The 22,414-nt window shown below is 56.0% G+C and overlaps 4 protein-coding genes across 7 annotated transcripts in view; 3 read left to right on the forward strand and 1 right to left on the reverse strand.

The window, feature by feature from the left end:
- Positions 1-442: 442 nt before the first annotated feature.
- PAFAH1B3 (platelet activating factor acetylhydrolase 1b catalytic subunit 3) lies at positions 443-2,934 on the reverse strand. The gene is made up of 5 exons (XM_059382136.1): positions 2,758-2,934; positions 2,487-2,576; positions 1,755-1,871; positions 1,552-1,674; positions 443-767 (listed from the first exon to the last, which is right to left on the reverse strand). The coding sequence occupies exons 1-5, from the start codon at positions 2,833-2,835 to the stop codon at positions 480-482; spliced, it is 696 nt and encodes a 231-aa protein (XP_059238119.1). The 5' UTR covers positions 2,836-2,934; the 3' UTR covers positions 443-479.
- PRR19 (proline rich 19) lies at positions 2,933-7,404 on the forward strand. The gene is made up of 3 exons (XM_059382135.1): positions 2,933-3,151; positions 6,200-6,806; positions 6,892-7,404. The coding sequence occupies exons 1-3, from the start codon at positions 2,933-2,935 to the stop codon at positions 7,362-7,364; spliced, it is 1,299 nt and encodes a 432-aa protein (XP_059238118.1). The 3' UTR covers positions 7,365-7,404.
- Positions 7,405-9,087: 1,683 nt separating this feature from the next.
- TMEM145 (transmembrane protein 145) lies at positions 9,088-17,508 on the forward strand. 3 transcript variants are annotated; one of them, XM_059382294.1, is made up of 15 exons: positions 9,089-9,284; positions 10,059-10,133; positions 10,247-10,324; positions 10,406-10,492; positions 10,585-10,686; positions 10,774-10,858; positions 10,967-11,038; positions 11,154-11,222; positions 11,692-11,772; positions 11,856-11,934; positions 12,080-12,173; positions 12,899-13,071; positions 13,876-13,996; positions 16,006-16,212; positions 17,177-17,508. In XM_059382294.1, exons 1-15 carry the CDS (start codon positions 9,165-9,167, stop codon positions 17,255-17,257), a joined length of 1,524 nt encoding a protein of 507 aa, XP_059238277.1. In that variant the 5' UTR covers positions 9,089-9,164; the 3' UTR covers positions 17,258-17,508. The 3 variants fall into 3 exon arrangements, with proteins under 3 accessions (XP_059238275.1, XP_059238277.1, XP_059238276.1); XM_059382293.1 differs by lacking the exon at positions 17,177-17,508 and adding an exon at positions 16,702-17,170 and having other exon boundaries at positions 9,090-9,284; XM_059382292.1 differs by lacking the exon at positions 17,177-17,508 and having other exon boundaries at positions 9,088-9,284; positions 16,006-16,695.
- Positions 17,509-18,090: 582 nt separating this feature from the next.
- The window catches only part of MEGF8 (multiple EGF like domains 8), a 37,553-nt gene continuing 33,229 nt past the window's right edge, over positions 18,091-22,414 (forward strand). For both annotated transcript variants that reach the window (XM_059382707.1, XM_059382708.1), the window contains exon 1: positions 18,091-18,870. In XM_059382707.1, coding sequence (XP_059238690.1) covers positions 18,684-18,870 — 187 coding nt within the window. In that variant the 5' untranslated portion in view covers positions 18,091-18,683. The remainder of the gene's footprint in view (positions 18,871-22,414) is intronic.

Below are 22,414 nucleotides of genomic sequence, written 5' to 3' on the forward strand. Positions count from 1 at the left end.
CCCTGGCAAGGTGAAAACCCATGCCCTGTGTGTAGGGAGGGCCACCTGCAATGGGGGGGGGTCAGGAGGCTTCTGCAGGAAGTGGCATCTAAGCTGAGACCAGAGCACCAGAAGTTCCAGCCTGGGGGAGATCTGTAAAGAGGGGAGGACAGCTTTGGCTGGGCTTTGACTGCTGGGTCACTAGGTTTCCAGAATTCTTACTTAACCTTGACTATATAGGGTAGAGTGGGCAAACTGACTTCACCCAGTGTGTTACTGATGGGTGGGGCCTGCGTTTAGTGTAACTGGTAGTAGAAACCTGCCAGACTCCACAAGAACCAGAGGGCCTAGATGGATCGGCCGATCCCTGCTTTGGGCAGAAACAAAATACCCTCCAGAGCTCCAGGGTCACAGAGGTCGAGGGACCTAGAAGGGCTGTCCCATAAAAGAAGAAACGGGAGACTGAGGAATGAAAATTTAATGTTGGAGAGGGAGAATGCTTAGGGTGTGGCCTCTGGCAGGGCGACCCCCTGGCCCTGATCTTGGGCCAGCAGATGCAGAAGCAGGGAGTGCAGGGCTCGACAGACAGGTGTGTAGCCCAGGCGGCTCAGGTGCAGGTAATCGTACATGTCATGGTGACTTATGGTACCGTCTGAGTGCACAAAGCCGGGGTCGGCATCCAGGAAGTGGGCTCGTGGGTGGCCAGCCAGTGCTGCTCGGACCAGCTCGTTCACCCGTCGGTTTTTCTCACGAAGTGGGTTAGGGTGCTGGCCCCTCGGAAGCAGGCCCTGAGGAAGGGCACCAAGAGTTGTGAGGAGACATCCTACCGGCATCTGTGCTCTGGGCCAAACAGTTCACCCTCACCACAGAGTCCCCAGCAGTGCAATACACTAGTGATGGGAAAGTGGGGGATTAGCGGGATGATTCCCAATACTGCATCTGAGACCCCAATTCAGCAAGAACCTTTTGGGTGTATCTTTTCCAAGTATCAATCCTAAAAATATCAATAGCCTGGCAAAGGGTCAATCCCTCTTTCTGAGGAGGAAAGGTTCTGGCTAGAAGTGATGGAGCCTGGATTTGCCCTGGGAATGTCTGACAACTTCTGGCTAATTGTTTTCGGTTTGGCAACACTACCAGAACCTTCAGCAGTTTCTTGAACAAAAGAGGCTAAGGTTCCTGAACGTGACCTTAACTGCAGCTGCTGGGTCTCTATCAAGCGTTTTTTTTTTTTTTTTTTTTTTTTTAAAGATTTTTATTTATTTATTTATTTGACAGAGAGAGATGACAAGCAGGCAGAGAGGCAGACAGAGAGAGAGGAGGAAGCAGGCTCCCTGCTGAGCAGAGAGCCCGATGCGGGACTCGATCCCAGGACCCTGAGATCATGACCTGAGCTGAAGGCAGCGGCTTAACCCACTGAGCCACCCAGGCGCCCTCTAGCAAGCTTTGATGTGAGCTTCTGCCTGAAAGTCACTGCTCTGCCGCCCTGCTCCCCAGAACCAGCTGCGGTTGCACTTGAGGGGGTCCTGGGCCACTACCATTCTCTTTTCCCTGACACCCCCCCACACATCTCACCAGCACCACGACGCGGGCCTGGGGCTGCCGCTGGTTCACCAGGTCCACAATGGCCTTGATGCCACCAGTCACTTGCTCTGCTGTGTGCCCATGGTTGTTGGTACCCACCCAGACCACCACAATCTGTGGAAAGAGAGGCAGGAAGCAGAGGTAAAGGGGGAGGCTTATAGGGGGCTTTCGCTGCCCACCCAAGCTCTGCTCACCTTGGGTCGGATGTGTTCCAGCTCCCCATTCTCCAGCCGCCAAAGCACATGTTGCGTGCTATCACTGCCAATGCCAAAGTTAAGTGCGTGCAGAGGAGAAAAGAGTTCCCGCCAGATCTGTGGGAAGAAGTGGTGTGGGCACAGGGGCGACAGCAGCAGGGACCACCGCCCTCTGTCCGAGTGTGCACCAAATGTCAGCAAGGAAGAGCCGGCCCTGCCTTATGGAAGCAGTTTGGTCAAAACCTCACCTGATGCAAACTTAGTCTAGTCTCCCTTTCCTGGAGACTCATAGAAGCAAGACTCGCTTTATGGAAACCCATTCAGCTTGAGTCATGCACTCAACTACTAGCCTTACAGCCGATGAAAACCATTACAGTTTGACCTCACTTAGTGGAAAGGTAACACAACTGAGCCCCCTTTGTGGAGAGCTATTCCAGTTGACTTTCAATTCGCAGAAACACTAGGGCTTTGTGGATAACCATTCTTTGTGAATATCCATTCGGGCTGTGCACTCTCTTAAGCAAACAATAGAGTCTCACCTCAGGCAATCTTGCAAGAAAGCCTCCATCTGACAGGTCACACAGTTCCTCATCGGAACAATGTTGCACCTTACACCAAGATTTTGGGTGTGGGATGCTGCCTGAGGCTATTTTGGGTACCTCAGACTCTGATCCAGGTGTGTCTGTGAGGGCACAGGCCGGGGTGGGGCAGGGGGACCGGGACGGGTCTCACCTCGCACTGGTGCATTAGCTGGACCAACGAGTCCCCGATAAAGACGACTTCGGGTTCCTTATCTTTGCTGTCGGCCACGAAGCGATGGTGCTATGAGGAGGTACAGGGGAGAGTCCGTGGCACGCGCGCTTCTGGGCCCGCCACGTTCCGCTTCCTTAGGCAGCACCACCCCGATTGCCCGGTTTCCTAATCACGTACAGAGAGCGGCGCCCAACAGCTGCTCTCCCGAGGCCCTTCCCGGACTCCTGAGTACGCAGGCCGGGTCGCTCACCAGGGACATCCAGCGTCCGTCGCCCTGCACGTCCTGCACCGGCGTGGGCTTGCTGGCCGGGTTCTCCCCTCCGCTCATCTTGGCGCCGCGGCTCCTGCAGGATGGGCGAGCGGGGCCGACCCGGGAGAGTGGGCCGAGGAGCTCTGCCACGCCCACCCCTCCCTTCCCGGCAACAATGGCGGGTCCAGACGCCCGCAGTCCAGCGAGCACAACGCCGGACCCCGGGCGCCGCCTCCTCTGCAGGAGCGGAAACCTTCACTTGGAAGGGGAGGTAGAGTCGGGAGCCCACGCTTCCCCCGCGGCGGTCATGCAGTGGACTCGTCCAGCGCTTCCCGCCCAGGCCACTCTTTCTCGGGCGGCGGCCGCAGGAGCACCCGGGCGCCTGGGGACCGAGGCGAGAACAGGGAGCACCCGTGGGGGCAGGGAGAAACCACCGCACCTGCGTCAGGGGGAGGGGCGAGCTACCTGAAAGGCCGAGAATTGGCGGGGGTGGGGTGGGGTGGAATCTAGACTCTTTCCTTGAGGGTAGAAACCGTTTGCTATAGGGCGAGAAATGTGCGGAAGGGATCACCAGCTGTAGGTGTGTGTGAGAAAAAGAAAGAGAGAGAGAGATCACCAGCTGTGTGTGTGTGTGTATGTATGTGAGAGATCACCAGCTCTGTGTCTCATTCACGTGGTGGTTGGGGGAGGGGAGTGAGTGGACGAGTCCATTCCTGCATCCCTTGAGGGGGTGACTCGTACGCACCTGGCTAGGAGGGGACGCGCCCATTTTCTACTTGTGGGGAGAAAAAAGGAAGATGGCAAAATGGGCAGAGCCTCACTTGTAAGGCTAAGGCACCACCAGAGTTTTAGTGAGCTTATATGTTCGTGCCCCCATCCCAGACCCCCTCTCAAAAACACCAGTTTTTGTGGCATAAAACCTAAACTACATATCTTTGCATTACATACACCACAGGTGCTGCAAAGAGGGCAGCAGAAACTGCAGAAAGAGAAAGGAAACTAGAGATGCCACAAGGCCCAGGTCCAGCCTGGCGCCCCTCCCGCCCAGCTCATCTTGCAGATTCGTGGCCTCCGTTCCCCTCCCTAAACCGACAGATGTGTCTGGGCTCTGAAACCTACATCCATAGCCAAAGCCACCTAAAGTCGCCCCCCAACGCCCCATATTAATCTCAAGTCTTCCCAGTTCTTCCTGTTCTCAGGGACCCCCAACCATCCTAAACTTCCTGGTTATATTCCTGTAGCTCTGCTCCCAGATGGAACCTTTCCATCTGTTGATTCTTTCTAGGTAGGTTGATACTGAGATAGTCCTATTTATCATGTTAATGTTTTGCCTCCATCCATTAGCCTAAACAGGGTCTGACTCATAGTACCAAGAACTTGGATGAATATTAAATGAATGGGTCAGATCCTGGCCTCATCCCAGCGTGTTGGGGAAGAGAGATGAGACACAGCTGGGAGAAGGATCAAGGTTGTGATTAAGAGAGTAGAGGAGGAGGAAGAGAAGGACTCTGAGTGTGAGAGGTTTCCTAGTTGCATTTGAGTTAGGCCTTGAAAAGTCAGGAAGACTGGGTAAGCAGTATTACATGGGTAATGTAGCTTATTAGGGCATGGGAAATACTTTGGCCATAGCTTGATTTTAAAGACTTGGGGATGTGTGTCAGGAGGGCGGGGGTGGCACCTGGGTGGCTCAGTCAGTTAAGCTGCCAACTCTTGATTTCAGTTCAGGTCATGAGCTCAGGGTCCTGAGCGTCCTGCTCTGCACTCAGCAGGGAGCCTGTTTGAGGATTCTCTCTCCCTCTCCTTCTGCCCCACCCTTGTTCAAGCTCGCTTTCTCTTTAGATAAATACAACTTAAAAAAAATAATAATAATAAATTTGAGGGCATGAGCTGGGGTAAGGGCATAGGGAGAGGGACAAGCAAGCTCTCCACTGAGCAGGGAGCCCAATGCGGATCACAATTCCAGGACCCTGAGATCATGACCTGAGCCGAAGGCAGACACTCAACTAACTGAGCCACCCAGACGCCCCATGATAAATACATCTTAAAAAAAAAAAAAAAAAAGTCTGAGGGAGCAAGATAGATAAATTGGAAAGGTGGAGAAGGGCTTTTGGAAGCAAAGCTTAGCAATAAACAGCTTTGAGGCACTTATTTCATTCAAATCGAGAACTGTTTCAAGTTAGGTATATTGGCTCATTTCGTACAGCCACCACATGAAGAAGGAAGTACTCCTTCCAACTCCATTTTACAAATTAGGACACTGAGGGTCTCGGCAGTTACACAGTTTTCCATGTCACACAACTCAAACATGCCAGCTTGGGCATTTGAAGCTGGGTAGCCTAACTGCAGATCCAAGTTCTGAATGACTCCACACTGGGGAAGAATTCTGTGACTGCCTGGTGACCGGCTGCACATAAAGGCTACAATGGCCCCTTTTCCCCTTGTGCCTCGCCTCATCGCACTTCCAGAGAGAAAGTCCGCTAATAGACATCTGAACCAATCAGCACTCAGAAAGGGGGAGGGCCCCAGTGGGCCTCACAGCCAATTGGTGGATGGGAGGTGTCTAAGGACAAATGAGAGATGTTTCTGACAGTAAGGCTGGAATGGGTGGGACTATAACCGGCACTGGTGCCTCGTGCCTGGCAGGAGCCAGAAGTCCGCGAGCAGGAAGCTAGAGTGAGTGGGAGGGCACACGCATGCGTGTTGTACGCAGGAGGCCCAGCGTGAGGCCCCGAAGAGACCCCAGTACGTGGTGAGGTAGGATTACCGCGGAAAAGAAGCCACTGCACCCCACAGCCACGTGGGGTGGGTAGGGGGCAGGGTTCGTTGGTCCAGGAGAAGGTGAGATGCTCCACGCCCTGCCCCCACCAACCGTACCCTCCCTCCCTAACCTCAACTGCCCACCCTGGCCTCGTCTCCTACCCTAGGCCACCTGGCTGGTCCTGTGACTAGGCCCCAGTTACTGGTAGCTCCGCCGTTGCCCCTTCTGCTTTACCGAGGTCTTCTCAGCCTCTCCAACTTCTTTTCTGCTATTTATCTCTTCTGCCCTTCTCCCTTTGCCATCTCTTTCTGCATTCTCCAGTACCTCCTCTATCCTTGGATTTTTCCTCTGTCCACAATATCTTCCTGGTTCAGCAGATATCTGTGGTCTCATGATCCCGTCCCCTCCCATCTTTTAGCTATTTCCTTATGTCCTGGCACCCTGTAACCCTCTCTATTCCCTGACATCCATAGCCAAGGACCTTCCCATTCACCGCGACTCCCTTGACCCCACCCGACCTCTCTGACCAAGCCTTTGCCAGTGGCTCCCTCCCCACTATCTTACTCCCATCTCATCTTTGTAAGTAGTATTTCCACCTCACCCCAAACCATCTCTTCATCTCACCGTTCACTTTTAGTTCCTGATTACCTGTATACCGATGACCATCCTAGCTTTTTCTTCCAGGACACAATGGACCCCCGGGGGCCAGCCCCCCAGCCTTTCCAGCGGCCTGAGAAACCTGGTCGTGTGCGCCGTAGGAAGACCAGGCGGGAGCGCAATGAGGCCCTGATGGGCAACCGCCGGCCATTGACCCGTCAGGATCCTCCTGTGGCCAGTCAGGATCTCCCTGTGGCCGCTACCGCTCCCAAGCTTGTGGTCATAACCCAGGGCCGGCTGAGCCGGGAGCACTGGGGTCTCTTCAACCATGAAGTGAAATCTCTGGACGTGGCACGGCTGCTTAGCTGTGAGTCCCTGGAGCCAGGCACCCCTTCATTCCCCACCAAACCCTCCCCAAGCCCAAGCCGGGTCCAAGAACCAGCCCTGCAGTCAGGGGGCAAGGAGAACCAGGTTCCTAGAGGCTCGGGCCCAGGCCCACCCAGTCCCCCAGAGATCCTTGGCTTGGGAAAGCTGCTGGAGGAGCTGCAGTGCCAGCTGATTCTGCCACAGGCCTTCCCCAGGAGGAACCTAGTGCAAGAAGCCAGGGATGCCATCGTGGGCACCTTACAGTCCTGTCATGGCTGTGTGCCTGACCTCACCCTGGTGCTCCATGACTTCCATCCACCCTTACCAGGTGAGCCTGCCTCCTGCTCCCTGTATTCCCCTTCCGCTGTCTGCTCTAGCTCAGCTGTCCCCCATGCTTTTTTCCTTTGTGCCAGGGACCAAGCCTGGAGGCCCTGAAAGCCAAAGGATGACACCCTCCTGGATCAGCAGCCCCGAGCAGGCCCTAGGGGAGGGGAGGCAGAGGAGGCAACGGAGGACAAAGGAGCTTACCTTTGCCATTTCTCACACCTCCAGCACTCCCATGGTGCACAGGGTGAGCCTGGCACCGCCAAAAGGTCCCTGGCCACCACCCTTGCCCTTGTTGCCTTCACCATCTGGGGCAGCCTGGGGCCCCCCAACAGCCTTTGACCTGCTGAAAAGTATCTGGCTCGTAGCTACACCACCCCCTCCCCAGCCCTGGGGGGTCGGGCCACAACAACCCCTGCCTCAGCCACCATCACCCTTGTTGCCTGAAACCTCTGCCCTGGACTGGAGCCCCAGCCCTCCTGCCCCACTGCCCAGCCTCTCCTGGGTAGTGGCTCAGAGCAGCCCAGAGGCCTGGTCCTTTCCACCCATGAGACTGTACTGAGGGGGCTGAGGCTGGGCCGGGGGTACTCCTAATCACCTCAATAAAGTACCTTCTACATGATCCCCTTGATTTTCAGTGAGTAGCTGACCAAGGATAGCAGTTTTGCTTTGCTCTGAGTTCTGGGTCCAAGATGGAGGGGAAGATGCCATCATTTATCACCTTCCTAGGGTTTGAGGGGCCAGAGTTGGGGAAACCTGGGGCTTTAGTCAGTTCCACACATTCACCCAGTGAAGCCAGCTATATGCCAGGAGTATAAGGAAGGAGTGATGATTCTGCCCCGGTGATGAGGGAGTTGTTCAGAAGGGAGCAGACCTAGACCTTTACAAGTCTTAAGATGAGTAAAAACTTACTAGTAGTGGAGGAAAAGAACATTTCAGGCAATACTAGGAATGCTGTTCTGTGGGATAGTATGTGCATGTAGTCCATATGCCTAGGCTGTCCTGGGACCAAGAGTGAGTCACGTCCAGGCCCTGCTGTTGATGGGCTCCTGGTCCGGCAGGCACAGGGACTGCGTTTGCAGGATCACGACAGGAGGGGGAGATGAGGCCTGAACCTGACCCCCAGACTTTTTACTTTGGCTCAAGATACATTTTACATTTTTGAATTAATTGCCTACTATTACAAACCAGTTTGCTTTAAAACAAAAGCAAAACCAAAAAAGCCCAACACATTTCTGGCTTCTCGGGGGAAAAAAAAAAAAAAAAAAGGAAAGAAAGAAAGAAAAGATCTGCCAGCAGATCTACTATCCCTTCTGGCAACAACTGGCTCAAACCGAGGAACCGAGGCCGCCTGTTCATGGGGCTCACACTGAAGTGTTTCATGCCCTTATGTTTCCTGCCTGGCACCTGGCTTAGAAAGTTTCATAAAATGATATTTTGAGGAGCAGCACATTTTTTGCAGAGGAGGGGGAGGAACGAAGCTAGAAATGTTTGCTGGAATCTGATCAGGAAAAGGAAGCTGAGGGACTTGGATGCTACTCTGTAAAGCCTTTCCAGGGATCCCGTTGCCCACTGGGAAACCATAAGGTTGGAACCAGTTGGTAGGGGACTGAACTGGGAGATTACAGGACTTGGCTGAGGTCTAATGAGTAAGTGGCAATGTTGGGTTTTGAACCCAGGCAGTTGATTTCAGTCCTCTCTGGGCTTCTCACAACACCACCTCTTCTGAGAGGCAGTGAGCAGGTTTCACACCCTGGTGAGCAGTGACTGGACAGGGTCAGGCTATGAAGTGTAGTGGTTGTGGCCCAGGGTTGTGCCATCTCTGTCTTTTGTGACTCAGAACAAGTGGTTTGCCCTCTCCCGCCTCTTATGTCTCTCTGGGCACTTCACGGAGCCCATGGGATCTTGGGAGGATACAGATGAGGATGGCTGTCATGCCAGCGGGGATGACAAACTACTCCCAAAGAGGAGTTTGGGGACTAAATTCGGGGGAGGTCAGGACAGAGTTGGGGTCTGTGGGTTGGGGGTCATACCAAGATGGCAGTCTAGAGGAGGAGGAAGGGCTTGGGGGAATGGGAGTTCAGTGTAGGACACGGGGAGCCAGAGGTGTCAGTGACATTCCCAGAGGGGAGGCTGGGGCGGGGTTGAGAGGCGAGGAAAGGGGCGCCCTCTCTCACACCGATTGAGAAGGCGCCAGATCAGGGCACCCCGGCGTAGGGGGCGGGGAGCGTGGCGCCCGGCGGCCCCTTTAATCGGGGACGCGCGCTGGCCGGCCCGCGCGCTCTCGCTGCCGTCGCCGGGCCGGAGCCGAGCCGGAGCCGGAGCGGAGCTGGGGCCGGGGCCGGGGCCGGTAGCGGGCGGAATGGAGCCCCCGCGCGCGCCCGCTCTGCGCCGCCTGCTGCCGCCGCTGCTGCTCCTGCTGCTGCCACTGCCCCCCCGCGCCCGGGCCAAGTACGTGCGGGGCAACCTCAGCTCCAAGGAGGTGAGCGCGCTGGGCCCTCCCCTGCCACCCGCCGGGTCCCCGGGGACGGGAGGGAGGAGGGTGCCGCCCCGCCCCCTGCCGCCCGTCCCCGGCGGTCCCTGGGAGCCGCGGGGGTGGGGGGGGGGAATGGGGCTGGTGTTGGGGGGCGAATGGGAGGACTGGGTCAGTGATGAGGCTGAGAGGGGCTGTGGGGTCGAGAAGAGACTTGGGGGTTATGGGAGGGACATTGAGGTCAGAGCTGGGCGGGGAGGAGGGACGGGTTGGGAGAGTCAGAGTTTGGGGTGGGGGTTGGGGGGGAAACGCCGAGGTGGTGCTGAAGGGACAGCACTTTTCACTCCGCGGAGAGCCTTGAGTTCACACTTCTGCTCAGGGTCGGGAGAGGGCCGTTTGGACTATTCCCCAGGACAAGATGGTCTCTGGGACCCCCGTGGGGGGGACATGTGTGTGCATAACTCCTGGGGGGATGGCAGTCAGATGGTGTCTGGGACTGAACGTGGCTGGGGTGGGTATCTTGCCCCCCAGGGTCTTTCTTAGGGCACTGGGAAAATGGGAGAAGTGTTTTGAGGGGACAAAATAACTTGGGGTGGGGAGGCATCTGAGGCAAGAATCCTGGAAAGAAAAGGCAAAGGGATCACAGAAGAATTTGGGAGATAACTTGGTCCCGTTAATGCTCCTTGGGAAATCAGGTACGCAAGGGTAGGGAAGGAAAGTTGGGGCCCCGTGGAGTGGAGGAGAGTTCTCAGAGGACTCAGCAGGACTGGGCCCCTTTTCCAGGACTGGCTCTTCCTGACAAGATTTTGCTTTCTTTCGGATTATGGCCGACTGGACTTCCGCTTCCGATACCCTGAGGTGAGCCTTCCCTGACTTGTCTTGCTGAGGCTGGAGACTCCCTCTGTCTCCCAAGGCAAGGGCCATCCCAGCTCCCCAGACTCCCCAAACTTGTAAAATCTCTGGGTCTGCAGGCCAAGTGCTGCCAGAACATCCTCCTCTATTTCGATGACCCATCCCAGTGGCCAGCTGTGTACAAGGCAGGGGACAAGGTGAAGGCCGTGAGGGTATATGGGGTTGAGGGGGGAGGGTTGAGGCTGGTCAGGGGGTGACCATGTCCCTGCCTTCTCCAGGACTGCCTGGCCAAGGAGTCCGTGATCAGGCCCGAGAACAACCAGGTCATCAACCTCACCACCCAGTACGCCTGGTCAGGCTGTCAGGTATGGGCCCAGTCTGGGGTAGTGGGCAGGTGCTGAAGGCTGAGGGCCTGGGGGCTGCACAGAGAGGCTTCACCCTTCTTTCTCTTCACCAGGTAGTGTCAGAGGAGGGAACCCGTTACCTGAGCTGCTCCAGCGGCCGAAGCTTCCGCTCCGTGCGCGAAAGGTGGTGGTACATCGCACTCAGCAAGTGTGGGGTAAGGGGCCTGGATGGCCACCTGGGCCTCCTCCTCCTTGCCTTGCTGCTGGCCCCCTACCTGCTCAGGACTCCACACTGTCCACAGGGAGATGGGCTGCAGTTGGAGTATGAGATGGTCCTCACCAATGGCAAGTCCTTCTGGACACGGCATTTCTCGGCCGATGAGTTTGGTGAGCATATGGGGACCCAGAAGCCAGGATCTTTGTGGGACTCTAGAGTTGGGTACCTGCTGACACCCAGTCTGACTGAATCCTTTCTTCCTTCTACCAAATCGGCAGGGATCCTGGAGACAGATGTGACTTTCCTTCTCATCTTCATCCTCATCTTCTTCCTTTCCTGTTACTTTGGATGTGAGTCCAGCACATGGGGGGAGTGGTGGGAGGTTGGGAGTTATGGGGGAAGGGCTGGGGGAGGTGGGCTACTCTCCTTTCCTGTCTGTGAACCCCCTTCCCCTACCTCTTCTAGATTTGCTGAAAGGTCGTCAGTTGCTCCATACAACTTATAAAATGTTCATGGCGGCAGCAGGAGTGGAGGGTGAGATTTAGAGTAGCCCAACTTTGAGTGCTGTCAGAGGAGGGACCTAGGGTCCAGATACCTGGGTCTGAGAGAGGAGGGGCTGGGGGCCTGGACCCTGGGTCTGAAGGAAGAGGGGCTGGGGGCCTGGACTCCTGGGTCTGAAGGAGGAGGGGCTGGGGCCTGGACTCCTAGGTCTGAAGGAAGAGGGTTTGGGGGCCTGGACCCCTGGGTCTGAGGGAGGAGAGGGCTGGGGCCCTGGGTTCCTGGGTCTGGGGGAGGAGGTGGCTGTGGGCCTGAACTCTGGTCCCAGAGACGAGGGGCTGAGCCTTGGACTCCAGAGTCTCCTAGGACATCAGTGTGAAGGAACGGTCTAGAATCCTGATAGGGACAAAGGAGGAATTCTGGCCGTCTAGATTATAGAACTAGGGAACAGCGATGCCCCAATGCAATTTTTGTCCTTTCCTCCCTCTGCCCATTCTCCCCTCAGTCCTGAGCCTCCTGTTTTTCTGCATCTACTGGGGCCAGTATGCCACCGACGGCATTGGCAATGAGAGTCTGAAGATCTTGGGTGAGAACGAAGTGGGCCGGGGAAGGCTGCCTGGGCTCTCTCTGAGCCCTGTGTCTGACACACCCTCTCCGCCCTCCTTCCAGCCAAGCTGCTCTTCTCCTCCAGCTTCCTCATCTTCCTGCTGATGCTCATCCTTCTGGGGAAGGGATTCACGGTGACACGGTGCCCAGGCTGGGGCGGGAGGGAGTGCTGGGGGGAGGTGTGGCTGGGCTAGGGAACAGGGCACACGGGTGGATCTGGGGGGTGGCTGCTTGCTTCTCCCTGATAGCCCCCACCCCTGCTGTCTCCCCTCATGGCCGGCCGCCAGGGGCCGCATCAGCCACTCGGGTTCCGTGAAGTTGTCTGTCTACATGACCCTGTACACCCTTACCCACGTGGTGCTGCTCATCTATGAGGCTGAGGTGAGTGCCTCCCGCCACTGCCCAGGCCTTGCCTCCCCACCACACACCCCACCCAAGGCTTTTGGCCACCTCCTCCATCGGTCTGCCAGCCCTTCCCCACATCGCACTCTTGCTGGCTCGCTCTCTCCCACTCTGTGATTCTGCCTGCCCATCTGTCTCTCTGAGTGCTTGCCTCCCCTGTTCACCATCTCAGTGGAGCCTTCTTCCTCCTCCCTCTGTCTCTCACTGTCTGTCACATTTATGCTCAGTGTCATGCCTGAGAGTTCAGGAGTCCCGCACACTGGCTCTCCCACTCCCCAGCTAGCTGAACTTGGATGATTCTTGCCCCCTCTAAGCCTGTTTCCTCTTCTGGAAAGGTAGGAAGATCTTACCTATCTCTGGGGGGCTCCTCTAAAACTTTATATCACCTTGGTTGACTTTGGCCCAAATGTGTCCCTCTTAGCCTCAGTTTCCCCCTCTGTGAAGTGGGGTGATAATAAGACCTGACTCACCGAGTTGAAGCAAATGTAACTCTCACGCATGGCAGGTGCCTCGCCCCTTGTTGGGCCCCTGGTAGCTAATGTATTCTCTTCCTCTACCTGTTTCTGTTTCCATTTTGTGCTCTCCTGCTGCTTCTGTCCTGACCAAGTACCTCTGCCCCCTGGGTGCCCAGGGGTGGGCCTGGGGGTCCCTGTGTAGGAGGGCAGGGAGTCAGGGCTATGACAAACCCTCTTCTTTGGGTCCAGTTCTTTGACCCGGGCCAGGTACTGTACACGTATGAGTCGCCGGCGGGCTATGGGCTCATTGGGCTGCAGGTGGCGGCTTACGTGTGGTTCTCCTACGCCGTGTTCATCTCCTTGCGCCACTTCCCGGAGAAGCAGCCCTTCTATGTGCCCTTCTTTGCTGCCTACACCCTCTGGTGAGACATGCTGGGCCCTCAACCCGTCCCTGTCTCCTGGTCCTGGGGCTTCCTGGAAACCGCGGTCCATTTATCAGGCCCTGTTCAGTGAGGCAGCTGTCCCAGAGTCTGCTGCTGACTCATTTTGTGACCTGGAAAAAAAAAAAAAAGAGAGATTCAGGTTGCCTACTCATAAAGAAAGCATTCTCTTGAGCATGCGTCAGGCAGTATGTAAGGGCCTTGTATCTGGCACATAGTTAAGTGGTCAATAAAAGCTAGCTGTAATTTTCTATCATTCAAACATGACAGCAGTATAGTAGGCAAATTCTAAGCCTGACTGCCTGTGTTCAGGTCCCAGTTCTAAAGCTTGTAAACTGTGGGACCTCATGCAAATCAAGTAAGTTCTGTTGCCTCAGTTTCCTTACCTGTTTAATGGGAATGAAAATTGTACTTGCCTCATAGCATCATTGTGAGACTTAATGAATTTATATGTATGATACACAGTGAGTCCTTAATTGTTATGCTCTTTTGTTAATTCATTCACCAAACATCTTTTTCCTCTCAGGCACTGGGGATTTGGGGCAGGGTGGAACTGAGTTAAATTCAACCTAGTCTTTGCCTTCCAGAATCTCCCAGGCCAGTGGGATTCCTGCCCCCTTTTAACCTCTGGCTTCTGAAGGTCACACTGGCTTTTCTCCAGTTTGGGACACACCTGGGCCCTGTGTGTGTGTGTGTGTGTGCGTGTGTGTGGCAGGGGAGCTGGGGCCCTGGGGTGGGGACGAGGCCAGGGGCAGTGTCTCTGCTGACCCAGTGCCTCCCCTTCAGGTTCTTTGCAGTTCCTGTGATGGCCCTGATCGCCAACTTTGGGATCCCCAAGTGGGCCCGGGAGAAGATTGTCAATGGAATTCAGCTGGGGATCCATTTGTATGCCCATGGCGTGTTCCTGGTGAGGAAGGGCATCCAGGTCAGGGTGGGAGCCTGATGGGCAGAGGTTGCATGAGACTGAACCTTCTGTTCTTAGCTCTCCTTCCATTTCCTTCACTTCATCCCTTTAGTCACCCAACAGACATTGAGAGTCTGCTGGATCCCCGCAAAGTCCAGCCTCTTTTATTCCTTGCTCCCATCTGGCCTCTTCCCCAACCCCATCCCCCCCCCCCCCCCCGCTCCGTCGCTCCGTGTTTTTTTCTTAAATAAACTCTACACTCAACATGAGGCTTGAACTCATGACCCTGTGATGAAGAAGCTACATGCTGTACCAACTGAGCCAGTCAGGTGCCCAACAACTCCAACAACCCCACCCTCTTTCTTTGACCCCCTCCCACTCCCATTCCGGACCTGTGACCCCAGACTCTCACATTTCCCTTCTGTATCCTTCTGCCTTTCCCAAATCCCTTGGTCACTACTCCTCCCTTCCCTGTCACCTTCTCTCATCTGCCATTACAGGCCATTGTTCAGGAAGAAGCAGGTGGGATGGGCCAGGCTGGGGTTCCAGGGGCCTAGATCTGAGTGATATCAAGAAGATATCAGCACCAAACCTCTTCTTTGCCCTTGTTTATATCCTATCTGGCCTTCTGGGAGACAGTTCATGTGTCTATATGTTCATACATCTTGTTTAATTGTCAAACCAGCCCCAGGACAGGATGGGTAATGGTTGTTGAACCCACTCTACAGAAAGGGGAAGGAACTAAGGCCCAAACAGGGGAGGTTACCTGTGAGGGCTCCATGGCCTTTGGTATTAGGGCAGGGACTTTGAGCCCAATCCTTCTCCAGCAGGGGGAGCCAGACAGGAATACAAACATTGATGAGGGCCCTGGAGCCTGCCTGACCCCAGGTGTCCACAATGTGCTCTGGGTGGGGAATGTACTCAGTCACAGATGGCCCCGTCCCCCATCTTCCACCCCACAGTCTGACTTAAGTTAGGGACTCACCTTCCCAGTACAGCCCTTCTGGAAACTCTGCAGGAAGTCAGAAAGGGACAGAAAGAGAAATGCTGGGAACCATCACTTGCCGAGCTCTGCATCAGGGGTTTGTGTTTCTGCTGTCTCCTCATCTTTCCAAGTAGGCACTGTAGTCCCTTTTCCCCAGTGAGGCTCAGGTAGTTTTATCAACATGCTCCAGATCCCATACTCAATGAGCTGTGGGACGAGAGGTGGGGTATGGGCCTAAACATGGAAATGCAGCGCCCTTTTAGCTATATTTCACCTTCAGCCAGTTTCTTTCCTAAAAAATGCTCAGTTGAGCACAGGTCCACCTCCCGCATTCCTTGTCCCTACTGAGCACAGCCTTGGTGGGGGGTGGGGTGGGGGGAAGTCATACTGGGCTCCCATGTGCAATGCTAGAGTCACATCCAGTCTCTGCCCTTGTGACCTACTAGACTAGACACATCTCTACATTCAATCAATATTTACAGAGCGCTTATGAGCCAGGTACTGTTCTAGAAGGTATTGGGGATTCAGCAGGGAACTGAACAAATTCCTGCCTTCATGGTGCTAGCATTCTAGAATCTACCCAGTATTGTCCCAATTGATCTTTCTATGTTTATGAAAATATTCTGTACTCAGTGCTGTTCAATGCAGTAGCTACTATCCACATGTGGTTACTAAGCACTTAAATGTAGCTAGTGTGAAGACAAAAATTTTCATTGTTTCCTATTAATTAATTTAAACGTAAATAGCTCCATACAGCCAGTGGCTGTCATACCACACAGTGAAGGACGCTGACACTTAACCGACCAGCAATAAGTCAGTGATCAGGGCCCCAATGGAGGAAGCATCACAGGACGGTGGATGGAGGAAAAAGGTGCAAGTCCAGAGTAGGTGCCTAATCAAGGCTGAGGGGCCACAGGGAATCCTGGGGGATGTCAAGTGAGGGGAAATCCTTAGGACCCCATGTTTACGGAGCCGGCCTGAGGCCTGGACAGTGTTTCTCCAACCAGCACTTGGCCTCTCGCCCCAGATCATGACCCGCCCGTCTGCGGCCAACAAGAACTTCCCGTACCACGTGCGCACGTCGCAGATCGCCTCAGCCGGGGCCCCGGGGCCCGGAGGGAGCCAATCCACCGACAAGGCCTTCCCGCAGCACGTCTATGGGAACGTGACGTTCATCAGCGACTCGGTGCCCAACTTCACGGAGCTCTTCTCCATCCCCCCGTCCGCCTCCTCCGTAAGCCCCGCGCTCCCGGCGCACGAGGAGCTGCTGGCGCCGCCCCTGGAGTACCTGACCCCGCTCCCGGCCCCGCCGCCGCCCCCCTCTCCCAGACGCCTCAGCCCACCCCCAGCCTTCCGCACGCCCGGAGCCCCAACACCGCGCCGCGACCGCACCCCGGCGCCCGCGCCCACCCTGCCCGACTGGGTCCTGGCGCTGTTGCGCACGCCCCCGCAGACGCCAGGCGCCGTGCCCCCGCCACCGGCCTTCCGCGGCTCTGCCCCCACTCTCCGGCCGCCGCCGGAGTTCGCCCCGCGCGCTCCGACGCCGCCCCTTGAGTACCTGGCCCCGCTGCCTAGGCGCCCGGCCATCCGCTCCTTCCCTGATTGACACCTGCGCCCGCACCTCGGGAGGGGGGGCTCCTTTGCGGGGAGGGGGTCGGGACTTCGGGGCCGCATCTGCCCCCCGTGGGTCCCGGACGGCCTCTGACCCTGACCCCCCTCCCAGGCCGGGAAGCAGGTGGAGGAGACGGCGGTGGCGGCGGCGGTGGCCCCGAGGGGCCGCGTGGTGACCATGGCCGAGCCGGGCGCGGCCTCCCCGCCCCTTCCCGCTCGGTTCCCCAAGGCGGCCGACCCGAGCTGGGATGGCCCGACGCCGCCCTACCAGCGGCTCGTGCCCCAGACGGCGGCGCCGCACACCGGCTTCACGGAATACTTCAGCATGCACAGGGCCGGGGGCACCGCACCCCCGGTCTGAGCACCTTTGCCCACCCCCACCCCATGGTCCGCGTGCCGGGCCCCGGCCGGGCTCCGGATCCCCGCTCTATCCGGGCCCCAGGGCTCTGCCATCCCAGGCCTTCCCGACCCTCCCCACCCTGCGCGCCCAGGTAGGGGTGCGTACTGTCCCGCTCCTCCCCGCCCCTCCCCCCGATTTTTGTGCCAAACGGTCCCGCGGGAGCCGCTCTCCCCGTCCCCTCCCTCAGCCCCTGCCCCGAGCGGCGCCGGATTCTGGGCTCCCGCTGTTTCGAGACCTACGGCCCCCTGGCCCCCTCCGAGACCTCTGATCCCGCCGGACCCCGGAACAACAGTGACGATCGCCGGGACCCTGCCCGTGACTCTCCAGGATTCCGCGACCCCCAGCCATTGCTCCTGGGACGGATATTGTGAATCTGGTCTCGACTCTGACACCTTCCCTTGGATCTCTGTGACTTCGGACCCGAACTCTGCCCACCCCTGTCTCCATCTGGGGGCCCTCCCTTAGGTCCCCGTAAAAAAGACTTTTTCCCTTCTTGCCAAAATAAAGAGGATTCGTTGAGTTTTTATCTATAAAATGGACTCTTTACATCTTGATGGTTCTCAGAGGCGGTGCGGAGCAGGAGCCATTCCAGGGCCTGGGCCTCAGTGTGTCCACCCGTGAAATGGCACTTTGGGAGGACCTGTATAACTTGGCCTCGATACGGGCCCCGAATCTGGGAGCACTGGATATTTAGATATCTAACAGAACTCTCCTACTGCGCGGCTCCTCTGTTTTTACCGTTACTTCTCCAGTCAGAGCTACAGGCGCCCTCCAGTGGCACAAACTTTCCTCAACGACCCGTACCCCCAGGCTGGGTCGTGATTTCAGCACTGCGCATGTGTAATTCTCTCTTCGCAGGCCAAGGCGATCACTGCTGCGCACGCGTCTGGGAACAAATGGGCGGGGAAGTTTCCGGAAGTCTCTCTCTGTGGAGGGGTGGGGTTGAGTGCTCCGCAGTCCTCCTAGGGCCGCTCTGACCAGCGTCTCTGCGACTTCTCGCCTCCTCTCCATCTTTCCTCCCACAGCGGCCGCTCGGCCCCCGCCCCCTCGTCCTCCCAGCGGGTCTTCTTAGGCCGCTCTAGCCCGAGCAACCCCTCGTCTCTCTGATCTGGTCCATCCGGCTCCGGAGGGAGGCGCGGGTGGGTGAGCGAGGGAGTACGTGTATGGGGTCTAGGCCCGAGCACCTGGAGACAGGCTCCGGCTCCGACACCCGCTCGCGCCCCGCACCCGGCTCTAGGGGTTTTTCTCGGACCTTCCGGGCCTGGCCCCGCACGACCCGGACCCTCTTTGGAGGCCCCCGCCGGGCTGTAGAGCCCTTCGCCCCCTGGGGACCGATCCGTATATAAGGTCCGTTTCGGCCTGCAGTGGCCCGCGTTTATAACTGCTGGACACCGTTTATGGGGTCAGATAGCCTATGGGGACCCGTGACTATAAGGGACTTCCACGGTCCCTAGGGGTGGGCCCCGTCCGGAACGACCTCATTTACATGGGTCTATAGGGCCTTTCCGTAGCTTCTAGAGCCCGTCTACAGCGGCGGTTCCCTTCGAGGGGTCTGCGACTCCTGGACCTCCGTGGTCTACAAGACCATGTCCCGTCTATAGAGGTCACATTTGTAGGGCCTCCCGCCGCAGGCAGGGTCCTCCCCGGTCTTTAAGGCCTGTCCCAGTCTGTCAGAGTCCGTGCGGGAAGAGGCGATGGCCCCGGGCAAGGCTCCGGCAGTGGCTCTGGCTCTATCTTTGGCCCTGCTGGGGCCGCTGTTCCCTGGGGCCCAGGCAGGGGACTGTAAGGGGCAGCGGCAAGTGCTGCGGGAGGCGCCCGGCTTCGTGACGGATGGTGCGGGCAACTACAGCGTCAATGGCAATTGCGAGTGGCTCATCGAGGGTGAGTGGGGCCGCGTGGGTCACACACCCACCCATTCGCTAATTTATTTGTGCACTCTTTAACCCCACTCACCGCATTCCCACACCCCTGTTCTGGTCCGGGCCCTTTGCTCTGAAGTGCAGCCAACATGGGCCCTGCCCTGGGACGCCTGGAAGCCTGGTGGGGGAGTTGCCCACAGGCCCAGATGGACAGTTACAAGCCAAGAGCATCAGTGAGAGATATTCCGAATAACTGTTAGCAACTTAGGCTCTTAGCCCAACCACCTGCTTCAAATTTGGGTTCCACTGCAGCTTCCTTTCTGTGAGGTCCAGCTTCCCCTCCTCCCAGGTAGCATTCATACTAGTACTGACTTCATAGGGTTGTTGGAATTCAATGAGATCATTACTTAACGTGCCTGGCACATGGTAAGTACACAGTAAATGGTATTAGGGTAATACTGTTGTTATTTCTAAAGTAGTCCGGTAAAGGCATTTTTTTCCCCTAGTCATTTACATGCCAGATATTATATTTGCTACTGGGACATAACAGAGACCAAGACAACCCTAGCAACCTGTGATGACTTGGGGCTTAAAATCCAGTGGGGAAGACAAACACATGAATAGACAGTAAAAACCTAGAGTGGTTGGAACTGTGATGGAGGAACCCCAGGGGCCTTTGGGAGCCAGAGGAAGTAGCTGGCCTGGGGGCTGGGAGAAGAGAGAGGGCTTCCTGGGGGAGGAGATGTCTGAACTGAGATCCAAAGGACCGACAGGAATCAGCCAGGAGGATGGAAGAGCATTCCAGAGGGAACAGCCTGTGCAAAGGCCCCATCCTTACGCTTATGGGCTCCTGGTCCAGTGGGGGAAGCAGACCCACCCCCAAGGAGTGGGAACCCTGTCTGATTTAGCTTGGCCTGTAGCTAAGACCAAAAGCATGTGAAAGAGGGAACAGAAGGCCCCCCTAGGCCAGGAGTATAGCCCATGCAAAGGCCTGGTAGCAGGAGGCCTACTTTTGAGGACCTAGAAATCTGTGCTATGACACAGAATACGTATCTGTGCTAGGACACAAAAATAGGAAGACAAACCGTGAACCAGAGGGTGAAGGACTGATTTTGAGCTGTATCCTGAGGGCACTAGGGAGGTGTCATGAGAAGTCCAGAGGCAGTGGCTGGAGAAGTCCAGGAAGGCTTCTCGGCAGCGGATGTAGGAGCTGGCATCCAAGGAGTAGTAAGAGTACCCGAGGGGAGGTTGTGGGCAAAAGCCAGAGGAGTGAGGTCCCAGATCACGCATGGTCTCCCTTTACAGGCTGCAGAGCTTGGTCTTTATTTGGGGACACTGGGAAGTTGTGGGAGGGTTTTGAACAGGGAAGGGCATGATCTGATTTATGCTTTAGGTCCCCATGGCTGTTGTATGAAATAAGGATGAAGCCAGTTTCTTGAGGATGAGTTTGTCTGTCCCCAGCATGGGGTCTATTCCTGTCTGGGGGTGTGGGTGGGCACAGGATAGGAAGTATGGTATGTGTTTGATATTCACATCATTCTTTGGCCTTAAGGAGCCCCAGCCTTGTTGGGGATGGTAACGCTGGCTGCAGATTTTATTCCTACAGTACGCTCAGGGCTTGAGACAGAAGGAGGTAGAGGGGTTGGGTAGATGGGTCTAGGGGGATGAGAGTATTCTCCAGGGGGGTCACAGAAGAGGAGCCCTTGGATAGGGTTCTGAGGCATACATAGGAGTTTGCTGGGTGAGAAAAAGGAACAGCTTCTGCGAAGACAAAGAGAGGCTGATGTGTCTCAGGAGCCATGTCTAGGTTTTTCTGGTCTGATCAGACTGCTGGCTGAGAGGTATGGAGGACGCCCCAAGCAGGGGAAGGAAGGCCTTCAATGTGATGCTGAGCAACTTGGCTTTTTCTCTTGGCATTGGTGGGGAGCCACAGAAGGATCTTGAGCAGGATTTAGAGCCACCTGCCTGGTGGGGGCTGGCCTAGAGACTTGGTATGTTCATCCTGCAAGAGAGGAGGAGGTGGAGAGGGGCCGAGAGCAGAGAGGTGTTTAGGAAGTTTCACTAGTGAGATCTGGGGACCACCTGGCTGGACGTTGGAATAGGGAGTCTGGGCGACTTCCAGATCCTCCTTGATCTCCCATGCTTACTAGTGCCCGTCACCTTTGAGAACCAGCATGTTGCCCCATCTTTTAAAAAATAAGCACTGACCCACTTCCTTTTGTACCACATCCACACTTTATCGTAGGCAGTCCTCATAATATCCTCATGAATAAAGAGGCATTCTGCTTTTGAAAAGCAGGGGGTTGGGGTGCCTGGGTGGTACACCTGGTTAACCGTCCAGCTCTTGGTTTCAGCTCAGGTTGTGATCTCAGGGTTGTGAGATTGAGCCTCCAGTCAGGCTCCTCACTTAGCTCAGCATGGCATCTACTTTGGGTTTCTCTTTCCCTCCCCCTCTGCCCCTCCCCCCTGCATTCCCCTCACCCCTGTGCGCACATGTTCTCTCTCTCTCAAATAAATAAATCTAAAAAGAAAATGAAAAGCAGGGAGTTTTGGGGTTGAACCTCTGTCCAGGGGTACATGGGGTGGAGTCTGTGTTGGGTGGAAGCAGGAGATCTTGAACTTAGGGAGGACCTTGGAGAAAGCAGATAGTGAGCTGGCTTCTGGCATGCCCTTGACAAAGATGTACTTGTTGTGATTCTGGGAACTGAGCTTTATATTTTGGTTGAGGCTGGCAAGATTCTGGGAGGTCTGGTTGCCTGGTCTGGTGCAGTGGTTCTTCTTCATTCCCCAGACCATGGTTTGGGTCTGTGTGATGTTCCTGGGGATTCTGGAAGGAGAGCTGCCAACTTCAGCCAGCTTTCTTTCTTTCTTTCTTTTTTTTTTTTAGATTTTATTTATTTATTTGGCAGAGAGAGAGAGCACAGCAGGGAGAGAGGCTGAGGGAGAGGAAGAAGTAGGCTCCCTGCAGAGCAGGGGAAGCCCAATATGGGACTCAATCCCAGGACTCTGGGATCATGACCTGAGCCAAAGGCGGTGGCTTAACCAACAGAGCCACCCAGGCGCCCTTCAGTATTCTTTCTTTTGTGTGGTTCTTCAGTCCTTCATCCAGCATTTCTTGAGCCCTCACTCAGTGGCAGGCACTGTGTGGGTTAATGTCAGGGAGGGACCCCAAGATGAGTTAGGCCTAGGCCCTGCCCCATGGGCCTCCTTGGCTGCAGAGGATACAGACGCAGACATAGGTGGTCCTGGCGCAGAGAAATGAAGGTTATAATGGAAAGCGAGAGCCCCCAAGATAGGCACCTAACCTAGTAGTGGGGGGGGGGGCATCAGGGAAGGCTTCCTGGAGGAGTTTGCTCTTACCAAGGGAGTAAGTGCTCCAGAGAGAGAGGCTTGTGCAAAGGCCCAGCTCCTGATGGAGTTACAAGGAGTAAGCTGACGTGAGACAAATGAGACTTCAGACTCCAGGTTAGGGAGCTGGGCTTTGTTCTGGGGATGGTGGGGAGCCATGGAGGGCTTTATTTTATTTATTTATTTTATTTTATTTTATTTTATTTTTATTATTTTTA

This window comes from Mustela nigripes, chromosome 17 (assembly GCF_022355385.1).
Source record: "Mustela nigripes isolate SB6536 chromosome 17, MUSNIG.SB6536, whole genome shotgun sequence".
NCBI lineage: Eukaryota > Metazoa > Chordata > Mammalia > Carnivora > Mustelidae > Mustela > Mustela nigripes.

Excerpts from the sequence above, each read along its gene's own strand:
- PAFAH1B3 (XM_059382136.1), bottom strand. The coding sequence starts at position 2,835 with ATGAGCGGAGGGGAGAACCCGGCCAGCAAGCCCACGCCGGTGCAGGAC. Across the intron at positions 1,675-1,754 it reads TGGAACACATCCGACCCAAG|ATTGTGGTGGTCTGGGTGGG; the intron begins GTGAGCAGAGCT and ends CTCTTTCCACAG. Across the intron at positions 768-1,551 it reads AGGCCCGCGTCGTGGTGCTG|GGCCTGCTTCCGAGGGGCCA; the intron begins GTGAGATGTGTG and ends GCCCTTCCTCAG.
- PRR19 (XM_059382135.1), top strand. The coding sequence starts at position 2,933 with ATGGCGGGTCCAGACGCCCGCAGTCCAGCGAGCACAACGCCGGACCCC. Across the intron at positions 3,152-6,199 it reads CCGGGCGCCTGGGGACCGAG|GACACAATGGACCCCCGGGG; the intron begins GCGAGAACAGGG and ends TTTTTCTTCCAG. Across the intron at positions 6,807-6,891 it reads CTTCCATCCACCCTTACCAG|GGACCAAGCCTGGAGGCCCT; the intron begins GTGAGCCTGCCT and ends CCTTTGTGCCAG.
- TMEM145 (XM_059382292.1), top strand. The coding sequence starts at position 9,165 with ATGGAGCCCCCGCGCGCGCCCGCTCTGCGCCGCCTGCTGCCGCCGCTG. Across the intron at positions 10,687-10,773 it reads TCGCACTCAGCAAGTGTGGG|GGAGATGGGCTGCAGTTGGA; the intron begins GTAAGGGGCCTG and ends CACTGTCCACAG. Across the intron at positions 10,859-10,966 it reads TTTCTCGGCCGATGAGTTTG|GGATCCTGGAGACAGATGTG; the intron begins GTGAGCATATGG and ends CCAAATCGGCAG.